General features: G+C 26.9%; 1 protein-coding gene across 1 annotated transcript in view; it reads right to left on the minus strand.

The window, feature by feature from the left end:
• Positions 1-5,875: 5,875 nt before the first annotated feature.
• The window catches only part of LOC103308917, an 8,992-nt gene continuing 1,768 nt past the window's right edge, over positions 5,876-13,099 (minus strand). Inside the window, exons 2-4 of the mRNA XM_016803071.2 lie at positions 7,210-7,688; positions 6,694-6,750; positions 5,876-6,199 (exon numbers count right to left, since the gene is read on the minus strand). Coding sequence (XP_016658560.1) covers positions 7,553-7,688 — 136 coding nt within the window. The 3' untranslated portion in view covers positions 5,876-6,199; positions 6,694-6,750; positions 7,210-7,552. The remainder of the gene's footprint in view (positions 6,200-6,693; positions 6,751-7,209; positions 7,689-13,099) is intronic.

The following is a 13,099-nucleotide window of genomic DNA, read 5'->3' on the forward strand; positions in this document are numbered from 1 at the left end:
TTTTATGAATTTCTAACTCGAAATAATTTGCAAATTTTCGTGATTTTTCCATATTTTGTCATTTTTTGAACTTTAAATGCTTATAAAAAAAAACTGTGACTAACGATTTTTAATATTTTTCATTTGCCTTTGAAACAATATACTAGGAGCCTTCTATTAAATTTTCAAGCTTTTTTATCCAACAAATAAAATTTTATTGATATTTTTAGAAAAAAAACTAAAAAAAAATGGAAAATGAAAATGTCCATAAAGAGCTCAAAATAAATCAAAATATTTTGAAAATGTTATGGTGTATAGAAAATGCTAAGATAAACATTCAGTCAAAATTTCATATATCTACGGTCATTTTTTTTAAAGTTACACCAAAAACCAAAATCGATTTTCTCGAAAACAGATTTTGCGTAAAAATTCCCGTTTTTCCTTAATTTTTCTTTTGTTTTTCACGGCGCTTTTGAAAACTATTGGAAAAATTTTACTTTTGACCCCCCAAAGTACCAACTAGATTCACTTTCCTATCAGAAAAGGTACTGTTGAAGAAAATCCAAGCACTTTTACTGTCCTAAAACGTGATGACAGACACAAAAATAAAAAAAAAAATAAAAAAAAAAATAAAAAAAAAAATAAAAAAAAAAACACACATCATTGTAAAATCAATACATTCATCGTTCCACTCAGAATCTAAAAATCTAGTTTGCACTGGGGAAACGTGTTAAAAACATTTGATGGTCTATCTTTTTCCAAAATCTTGGTCCATTTGGTCTGCCATGGTAAAAATTTTGCTTCAATAGCTAGTGAGTTTGGATTTTTAATATAAAAATCAACACAAATTTTAATATCATTATATTTTTCGTTGACACAAAATTTAAGGATAACTTTTGCAGGCTTGTTATTAATTCTTTCTTGATATTAAATCGTTCATTTAGTTGTTGTAAAAAGTCGTCTAATAGAGGTATATAAATTGAAATTTGAAAATATTTTTCGGAATCATTATTGGTTCTAATGTTGATGCGTTTAGTTTGGTGAGAATTAATTCTTGGCATAGCTATTTCATTATTAACTGATTCTAACATGTTTTTAGATTTATTAAAGAAAATTGAAATCTGTGCATTGGCGTTTTCTCGCTTTTTCATTAAAATATCGGATATGTTTTCAAGATAAGTTCGCATACTTCATAAAGATCACAATTAACTTTTTATAAAACTTTGCAAAGAGGCAAAGTCATAGAAAATAATTCACCTGCTACGTTTAAACTTACATAAAATTCGCTTTTAATAATAGCATTAAGTTATTGTGAAGATTTAGACGAAGTGTCACTATTATGGTGGTTTTCCAACTCTACTAACGTGTACAAAACTGGACAATAAATTTCAATGAATCTTAAGAGCACATCGTGGTTATTTAAATAAAAAATACACAAACCTTTAATGCAACAAAGGAGCTATATAACAAAAAAATAAATTTCGTGTGTACGAATGAATGCACTCCGTGACTACTGACAATGGTATAAACAAAATCCGTTATACGTCTCTACTAGCCATCGATTACCAAAATAATTAAGATTAGATACCGTTGGTATTATGTGAGCTATACATTAGGTTGTACGAAAGTACATTAAGATTAGTTATTGCTTATCTAACACAATATAAATATAAAATATTCCGTTTTATTTATTGTTTCTTGTAATCACAGTGACACATGTACGAATGTACGATGTTCAAGTTTTAAATATAATAGGCATTTAAAACAATTCAATCTTATTAAAAAAAAAAATTTCCCCCTTTTCCCCCCGGCTACGGACTTGTATATTATGGCAATATCACATTAGCAACTATAATAATTAACTGTAGGTGAAAAAGTAACATGAATTGTTCGTTTATCTGACATAATAATACACAATTCGTGTGCACCGGCGTGTTATACCAGCGTAGTATGCAGTGTACGGATCATTCTAGGTTTTTACGATTTTTGGAAAATATATAAATTTTTTTGAACCATGCCTCTTTTTTGATTTTTTAGCTTGCATGATTAGTACATTGTACATATATTTCCAAATGTGTATATTTCATAAACATTCAACATTCTTAAGAAACAAATTTGAGTGTAACGATACATGTCGGGAAAGAGCGATCGTTCCAGAAAACACATATTTTGTGTGGTGTGTTAATAGTATCGGGCTAAGACTTACTGTGAACAGCTAAACAAGCTATACAATTTAAAAATGTTTATGGTTGAAATTGATGTATTTATTTTTTATTAAACATAAAAAACATGAAGAATTCATAAACTACACGGCCACGTGCGATGCATTTTAATATTGTTTAAGGGCTCAACCGACTAAATCTTAAAAAAAAAAAAATATATATCATAAACAACATTTTCGGCCAAAATTTAATCAACCTACGTTATACTTAAGAGTCAAAAAAGTATTATTTCAACAGCAATTAAAAATTCATAACATATGGTGACCCATATACTACGCATACACAAATGTCTTGAAATGTGGCTGAAACTACAAAATAAAATTTTAAACAGCACTTACAAAATGCAATAGAGAATTAGTTAAATGGGTACCGGATTGAATTGTGGGGCCCCAATAAGGTGTACAGTTATCAATTTAGTCGGAAGAAGTTAATGAAATATTCATCACAATAATATGATATTAATATTAATTTTTTTTATTATTATTTACTCACCTACGGCGACATACAGGGCCGGACTGGCCCAGTGGTCTACTGTCCTAGAAGACAGTGGGCCGCTGTCTTTGGATGGGTTTTGGGCCGGTGCCTTGTTAGTACAATTATATCGGTAGGGACATAAGTAAATATTATTAAAATATAGTAATGTGACATAATGGGATTATAATATATTAATATGAGACATAGCAACATAGTCATTTGGCATAGCGTATATTAATGTAGACGTGTTTAGTTATTAGTTATAATAAATCGATATCGTCTTAGTCGTCGTTAATGATAATTGATAAGTGATCAATGATAAGTGATAACCCATTTCTTGCGAAAAATAAACATATAGGTTTGCTAAAAATAGATAAATGTTGTGTTTTTAAACGTTCATATTATTATCAGATATGATAATCCTACGATAGTACATTACTACAGCACAGAATAGATGATCATCTTGTTCATAATCATAATTCATATTTCATATTTTCATAACGCAAATGTTAACTTTAAAGTTTCAATTTTTAAACTGGACAATGGTTAATAATTTAAAAAAGTTAGTGCTAAACCGAATCGTCGAGTCAAAGGGGGCGCAGAAAAAGTTCAACTTAAACGGAACGCCGATTTACAAGCTGCCGCAATCAACCCAAAACAGCTAAAATTATGTTTTCCATTCACATTAAATAATATTTTAGTACAACCGGTAAGTATTATTAATTACACCTATATTTATTTTTATTATAACTCTTTTTTTTTACTCTCTTTTATAATATATCTTTTATTATATTAGGTATATTATTTGGGGGGCAAAGAAAATGTTGGTGGCTAAGCCCCCCTTTAGCCCCCAACTAATTACGCCTATGGTCAGAGAATAGGGCCGCTATTATATTTGGGATAATGAGCCGGACCCTACCCAGTTCGGCCCTGGTTGGGTACAGCTGTCAAAAATAATATAATATATAAAATTTAAATAATAATTATTATATTATTATAATATTGATAAATAGGTACATATTATACTGTATGATATTGCTATATAAATATTTATTTATTTGCTTGTTTATAAACGGATAGGTATACTCTTTGGGAATAAAAATTAAAAGTACAGTAAGTTGAATATCAATTTGACGAATGTTATACTAAAATTAAAAAAGGTTGGTAAGTGGATTTCGCTCTGCTGTACAGTAGGTTACAAGTGGGTCACTGTATAATGGATGGTATTAAATTTGAATTCAATGATATAATATCATTGTATAAGAAAAACGATTCTGAGCGGAGACGGTATGTTAGTCTAGGTATAAGACATAATATTATATTAGGTACCTATAATAAATTCCAAATTAATCATATCATAATATTTATTAGGTACTTATAACGCGTTATACATCAACAAAAAACCGTGGTACTATCATAGATATATAATAGTATACTTTAGAAGTTTCAAGTACCCACGAATAATATTATACAATCACAACAAAATAACTAAAATAGTTATCCTAGGTTTTTAATATGTAATTTCGTCCAAATTTGTACTTAAAATGACTATAAAAATAAACTGCGTAAATGTATTTTTTAGATTTTTTGGTAACAGAATTAATTACTTACGTGGAATCTTGTTTTAAATTTTCAATTCTTAGATACAAAAATTGAACATTTGATAAATTTTGTCCAAATTTGATCTTTAAATGCTTATAAAAAAAAATTGTGCCTATGTATTTTTAATATTTTTCAACTGATATTGTAACAATATATCAGGAGCTTTGTATTAAATTTATACACTTTTTGGCCCAACAGATAAAACTTTATTGATATTTATAGAAAAAAAAAAACTAAAAAAATTGAAAACTTACAATGTCCGTAAACAGCTCAAAAAGAGTCAAATTATTTTAAAAATTTTATCGTATATATAAAATGCTAATATTAACATTCAGTGAAATTTTCAAGTTTCTACAGTCACTCGTTTTTTAATTACAACAAAATAAGAAAATCGTTACGTAAGAAATCGAGTGAATATCAAATGTTGTAAAAATATGAATTTCAAACGCCCATAAAAATTTAATTTGAGTTTCTTATAGATATTTTTTGTTTGATAAAGGTAGATAATATTATAAGGAATCTTGTATTACATTTTCATATCCTTAGATTTAAAAAGAAAAATTTTTATGAATTTATAACTCGAAATAATTTGCAAATTTTCGTGATTTTTCCATATTTTGTCATTTTTTGAACTTTAAATGCTTATAAAAAAAAACTGTGACTAACGATTTTTAATATTTTTCATCTGCCTTTGAAACAATATACTAGGAGCCTTCTATTAAATTTTCAAGCTTTTTTATCCAACAAATAAAATTTTATTGATATTTTTAGAAAAAAAACTAAAAAAAAATGAAAACTGACAATGTCCGTAAAGAGCTCAAAATAAGTCAAAATATTTTGAAAATTTTATCGTGTATAGAAAATGGAAATGTAAACATTCAGTCAAAATTTCATGCATCCACGGTCATTTTTTTTAAAGTTACACCAAAAACCAAAATCGATTTTCTCGAAAACAGATTTTGCGTAAAAATTCCCGTTTTTCCTTAATTTTTCTTTTGTTTTTCCCGGCGCTTTTGAAAACTACTGGGAAATTTAAATTTTGACCTCCCCAAAGTACCAACTAGATTCACTTTCCTATCAGAACAAGGTACTGTTGAAGAAAATCCAAGCACTTTTACTGTCCTAAAACGTGATGACAGACACAAAAATAAAAAAAAAAATAAAAAAAAAAATAAAAAAATAAAAAAATAAAAAAATAAATAAAAAAACACACATCATTGTAAAATCAATACATTCATCGTTCCACTCAGAATCTAAAATATTTTATCAGAAATGAATTAATATTTTTAAAATTAATCGTATTCCTGTTTATGAATACTAATATCTTAAATGATTTTTTAACTAAAGTATTAATATGTAATATACTACAACTATCCATTTTATAATAAAAGTCATGACTAATAAGTAATAACATTATCTAGAGGAAAAAAAGTAATAACACCGCAATTATTTATATTAAGTGGGAGGTAATTTCGACGAGTAATTTATTGTGATACTAATCTATTATAAAATAGTAAGTATTGTATTAACATGTAATTTATATTTATTTATAATTTGCAATGAGTAATGTTATTACAGCCAAATATTATAAATTATAACATAGGTACCTACGTGCATAAAAGCTATTTAATAACTTAAAAAAATTATTATAATTAGACATCAATAAAATAAATTAATAAATAATTTAAAAGTGATAATAATTGCATTTGGAACCTACGGACTACAAGTAATACTAAAGTATTCGTCCAACCGGATTTTATATTATTTATTATTAAATTACAAATTTCAACATTCAAGATTAACTTAAGCCAACACTTTTTCATTTTCCTTGGTAATTTGTTGTGTATCATTTTCTGTTTCTTCTTGATCTTTTACGGAACATTTTGATTTGCACATTTCAGGAATAGTAAACGTTTCCATCTCTGCAAACAATAAAACTCATATTACAAATCTGAATTTTTTTTTATTATTTATAAAAAAGTTAAAATATAGCAAAGACATTAATATTACCGGGTTTTATGTTAAGTAATTTATGCTGTAACCAAAAAAATCTAAAAAATATATAAATACAATTTTGTTTATAAATATTTAGGTTAAAATTAGGAGAACAATTAAAATTTAAACCAATAAGAATTAAGTATTCGTATTATTTCAATACAATTTATATTTTATCAGTTTATATTAATTTATGATTTCTATACTCAATTAGACATTTCGTTTAAAATAAGATTGTATTAAATGTGAGTAGTGGTTCTTTATTTTCAATACCTTTATAAATAACACCTATCTACCTATTTATTAAAAACCCGGCGAAATCGCCGTAAGCCTATTCGCGGATAATTTGACAATTTAGTGTCATGTATCTTAAATATATTATAAATTAGGTATTTTAATTAGTGTTCACTAGAATACGTACTATTAATATTGTCCTTGAGTTGTTTTGCATGAACGTCAAAGTAGCATTTTACATTATCTAAAATAAAAAAAAATTGAGGCACAATTGTATAATATATTATTATTATCTTATTATATTTTAGTTAGGTACCTATAATATCTACTATTTTGTAAAAGCCGTTTATTGTCGTTTATTATTATCATACATCATTAACATCATACATGACATTTTCACTGATCGTTTATACTAATGTTTTCTTTACACGATAAATATTTTGATTTGTTGTGAACTGTTTACGGACATTTTCAGTTTCCAATTTAGTGTTTTATTCTTGAATGTCAATAAAATTTTATTTGTTGGCTAAAGTAGCTTAAAAATTTAATACAAGGCTCCTAATATATTGTTACAATGGCGTTTGAAAAATATTAAAAATTCTTAGTCACTGCAGTTTTCTTTTTAAATCTAAGATTTGAAAATGTAATACAAGATTCCTCATAAGTTTGTCTACCTTTATCAAAAAAAATATGTAAGACATACCGAATGGAAACGAAAAAATTCTGTTAATATGTTTCCGCTTTTGGATCGTTAGGCAGACCAGGCCAGATCAAGTAGCAAAAGACGTAGTAGCCTTTGAGCAGCGTGAGTGCCAGGCACACGGCAGACGTCACGAAACTAGTCAAAACGACTAAGCTCGTCAAACTGCCATGTGTGGGATCGATGTGTTTGGCGCATATCATCGCACGTAGACTCTCAGCCACCTGTGGCCCGGCCTCAGTGACCCCAAGCAGTATACTCAGTGTCCGGTACGATCAATTCGCCGTGTTCGTAGATGATGTAAAGGCTGCCATTCGTGGTCAACATGAACCGTCGTTTAACAATATCACGCGGGAACACAGGAGATCGGCGTGGTACGGCAGCACCGTGCTGTTCGTCCAGCCCAAAGGACAGCGGTCCGTGTCTGTTTCATATAGGCGGTCGACATGAACGGCTTCTCGCTCTGCTTCCAATCCGGACCACTGTATGAAATATTATACATTATTAGGGGAGATGCTTCGGTGCAAAGTAACTACGGTTACTGCTATGAACAAAATGTTCTATCATTAGAACCGTTTGTTTCCAAGCTAGGGATTTTAAAGTCGTTTAATATTTTGATACTTAAAAGGATTTATTTTTCAATACCTATTAATACATTGATAAAACGGAAGTTAGTGGATTTTTTGATGTAAAAATACATAATTTTAATTTTTGAATCTTAAAAACGCTCTACCGAACAATTTTGATATTGTCACATAGAACTCTTTGATTCCAAGCCCGTGATTTATTCTTTTTCAAACGTATTTTTTTTACTAATATTTAAACTAAAATAAAAATCCGAACTTTGATACGACCTTCAAAAAAAAAAATTTACCAAAATCCGACATATCAACGTTTTTCCTGTAGAAGCATTTTTGTTCATCAAAATAGTGCTTCGGTAATAGTCAATCACTGACTTGTGCATGCGCGTGTGTAATTATCTTTTTCTGCGCGTTTAAGTAATAACTCACTGACACTAATATCGATTTACATAATCACATACATGCACGTTCCACCCGTGACCAATACAACATGTGAATTGAATTGCCTAAATTTTACTCCTTAATAAATGACCAGCACCGACACCCTTAAAGTTTGAGAGCATTTTTTTTTCATTATTATTTAATAATATATTATTTATATTTAAAACGATTCAAATGTGTTAAATATTCTAGAGTAATATTTATAATTTAATTTCAAACTTAATTAACATTTTTAAAATTAAATTTTAATACGTTTTGGATTAACTATTATATACTTCCCTATATATACCGAAGTATATCTACAACACGGATAATATTGAGTTTTGACATAACATAAAATGTTTGGTTGAATTGATTCTATCAAAGTTCAAGTTCGAATAAAATGATGAATTGCTTTTTGTTTTTTTTTAGCTGTTAAAGTACACATTAAGCGAGGATCTAAATAAATAACTATAAACAAAATTAAGTATTCAAAATACAATTATAAATTTATAACTGAAGTCCTATCTCAAACAAATAGTGGGTCATTATTAATTATTACAACTGCAAAAAGAAAACTATTGTCCATTAATTGTTCCTGACATTTATTCGTTGACTGTATACAATATAATTTCATAACGAGTAACGATGTATTTATTTGGTCAAATATAATTTTTGTTTAATACCAAATATTAAAAAAATCACCCAATGTTAAATACTTTGTTTTAAGTTATTTAGTGGCAATATAAGCTGGCTCAAGTGAATTAACATGTATATTACAGTTATTATAATTAAATACGTTTTGATTATAATATTCATTATTATAAGTTACCAAACACATGTGTTGTCCGAATCACGACGGCATACAACGAATTTCTTAGCGTAAATCTGGTATGTTAAGCGTGTGTAAGATGAGGTGACATCTTCTTAAATATATAGAGCTGCATCGAGTAACAATATCAATTACTGCTTGCTTTAAATTATCTTTCTTTAATAAAGCAGCATATGATTATGTTTGCAGTATTTTTACAACCTATGTTTATAGACAAATATTACTTTTAAAGTTACTTTGTTGTTTCCTATAATTTCTTCATTGTTATAATATAAATGATGAATGGCACAAATATCCAATAAATAAATATAGTTAATTAGTTTTAGAAAAACTAATTGAAAGTCGTAAGCATTCGATTTAAAATTTAAAAAACTAACAATAACATGTTATTAACATTTTACACATAAAACCAGGGCTTAAATCCGATATTTGATACTGATTTTGAATACCGGTTAAAACCGTTAAAAATTGAAATCGATACTGAAACCGAAAACAAAATAGAAAAAAAATCAATACCGGTAATCAGAATCGAAATCGAAACCGAAAAATATAAAAACCGGTATTCAAAACCAAAAACGAAATCAGAAAAAATAAATACCGATATCCAAAACCGAAATCGAAATCGGAAAAAATATTTACGGTTTCGAGCCTTGCATAAAACCAATATAAAGTATAAACGTACAATAGTATTTACCTATTTACCTTCCGAGCTTTTACTATTAGATTGTTAACTGATGCTGTTTTAAGGCCTTTTTCAACACACAATTGACACGTATGTACACCAGAACGAACACATTGTGTCAAATATTGCTCATTTTCTATTTCAAGTGTTACACAGAGTTCTTGTTCCAAATTATTATTATCATTTAAATCAATCCTTGTATCTGTTAAAATAGCTTGAATTGTAGACTCAGATAAATTGTCTTAACCATCTAAAGAAAAACATTATAAAAATTTTAAATCTAGAGACAATTTCCTACCTGTGTGTTCACTGTCCTCAAAATGTTCATTAAATAAATCACCTTCACCTTGTAAACCATCTTCACGAGGTAAATTATCTGCGTTGGGTAAATTGCCTGGTAAAATAGTTCATGGGCATCTTTGTTTTATTACTCATCATTCCAGATACATATCATTTTGAAAACGTTATTGCTATTTTTTACAAAACATATATGACTGTTGCAGGTGTATATCCTGTGTTGGGAATTATCTAGATAAAATTATTTTTTTAATTATCTTATCTAGCTAAAGATAATTAAATCATCTAATTATCTCATCTAGATAAATGTAATGATTTAAATGTAATGGTCTGTAGTAATTTATCTAGATAAATAATATAATTATAAGAATATTATTAATAACTGAAATAACCAATAATTTACGAGAATTGAGTAGTGATTCCAAATACCAATATTATTATAGTTAAAAAAAGAAATATTTACTAAAATATTGTCAGTTTTATTTTATTATTTTATCCAAGTTGTATATTATTTTAGTTGAAAAATAACATTAAGGATTTATTAATTAATAAATATTACCTAATAAGTAATAATTACTAATAAATTACATTATTTATAATATAATTTAAAAACAAATTATCTATTTTTTCTATCTAGATAAATGTATGTGTATTTTTATCTTTATCTAGATAAAAAAAATGATGTTATATTATCTTATTATATTTATTTGAAATAAATTATCTGTTATCTTATCCAGATGATTTTGTGTGCATCTTTTCCTAACACTATATATAGCTGCGATTATATTATAATATATGAAAACAAATGTACACGAAATAAGAGAAGTAAAAAATACATCGTTTTTCCTCAATCATTATTATGTTGGTACTATTGACTTGTATTATGTACCTATTTAATATTTATATACCAGCCAAATACGTCTACAGAACATAAGTGAACATGAAATTTATTGTTAGCATAGGTACATAGGCATAGGTTTTTTAAGATAATCATTATCACAAAATCGAGACTGAAAAACATTTAAAATAAAACAGACGTAGGCATGAAATGGAATATGGATATAATATTATATTGTATACAATAATCTGGGACAGGTTTTTGATTCAATTACAAACCAGTAATCCCAGTTGTTATAACTTATAGTATTATATAATATGTCTACAGAAATGTATTGTAGTAACCCTGACGATGTACCAGTAGAATTGCGCCAAAATTGTTTTCAATTTATAATCATGTTTTTTATCAATTTATAGTTTATACTTTATACTAATTGTAATTTAATCATCAAGCAAAATAACTTAAATAAAAATAAAAATAACAAATGCTAAATAATCAAAGCTAAATTTTATATAGATTACAGCCGTCTAAAACGTAACATATACTACACATTATGCGATTGTAGTACTGACTGCAAGCGCAAATTGTATGGTGCCACCTTTAATAGTAGATAATATTCTCTTTCCTCTCTCAAAAAAATTACTACACTATTGCATATCAATGTAAAACAGTATTTTTTTATGGTTATTTTATTTTCAAATTTGGACGAAATTAGATATTTAAATGAAGAAGAACGATTTTAGTTTTGTATTATATTTAAAAAATATTATTTCGTGGGTACTTCCAAAGTATATTGTTATATACAAATATGGTAATAAACAAACAATAATAATTCAACTTAACCGGCTACCATATTAATAATAACAATATAAATTAATATGTAGTTAATATAAAATATACTTAGCTGACAAACCATCTCCACTTAGAATCTTTTTTTATATACAATGATATTATATTATTGAATTCAAATTTAACACCATGTATTACAGATATCCACTAGTAACCTACTATACAGTAAAGTGACTTCCACTTACGTGCTTTTTTTTTTTTTATGTATAAAATTTTTGTTTGCTAGTAAGATCTTTGAAAAATCAATATACAAGGTTCCTTTTTATAATCACCCAAATCCAAATGTTCATTCAATAATTAAAATCACAGAAATCTGTAAATTATCATTTACTTACTAAGAATAAAATTCATACTATTTTTTATGACCTTATGTTTGAAAACCTAACACTAGATTCTCTCAAAGGTTATATAAAAGCTATATAAAAGGTATATTGAAAATTAAAAAAGAAGTTTATTATGCAGTTGAAATGTATTTAAAATACATTATTAGGTGTACTTAGGACTTGCCAATAAAATACAAAGTTCCTCTAGAATATTTCATACTGGCACCAAAACTACATTAAAATATAGACATTGAAGTTTAAATTTATACAACATTAGATATTTAAACGAAGAATAACGATTTTACTTATTTCATTGTTCCTAATTAAAATATATAGTTCGTGTGGACTTATAAATGGAAAGCTTTTATATATATTATTATATTCTACTATATATAACGACGTTTTCAAAATATTAATATTAGTTTTAAGTTTATTGGGTTTTATTTATATGTTGGGTATAACACGAAATCAACACAGTTGACCGATCTACGGAAAGTTTGTGCTGACCAAAAATTAATAATAATATAATAATATGATAATAACATTAAACATTTAAGGACATAGATAGTAGGTGGTAACGTAACAATGTAACATTAATGCAATATTATACCAATTAATAATATTATAATTTAATAAATGTAATAACTAATATTATTACCAAGAATGAATGGCACAGCAGAATGGTTACCAGTTACCTTTCAAATCCTCAATTTTTACATTTTTACTCCCACCTAAGGACCCACCCCAGTGACCAAGGGCGTCCGCAGGAATTTGTCAAGGGGAGGGCAAAATATTTTCCTTTTTACATTTTTTGTCTCACTATCCTATTAGTTATAAAGTATTTTTGTGACATATTTTCTTTCATATAGACAAGGAATGTAAAAAAATGTATGAATTATACATACATTGTTAGTTAAAAATTTAATCTTGCTGCATTAATTTTAATTAATTGTTATGTTATTTTAAATTATCAAATAAATTATTTTTTTAATAGATAAAATGTTATCGTTGGGTTTTATAGTTTTAGGTAATTTCATAAAATAAAACATTTCGAGCTTGAAAAGTTGTAGC

Source organism: Acyrthosiphon pisum, chromosome A1, assembly GCF_005508785.2.
Source record: "Acyrthosiphon pisum isolate AL4f chromosome A1, pea_aphid_22Mar2018_4r6ur, whole genome shotgun sequence".
NCBI lineage: Eukaryota > Metazoa > Arthropoda > Insecta > Hemiptera > Aphididae > Acyrthosiphon > Acyrthosiphon pisum.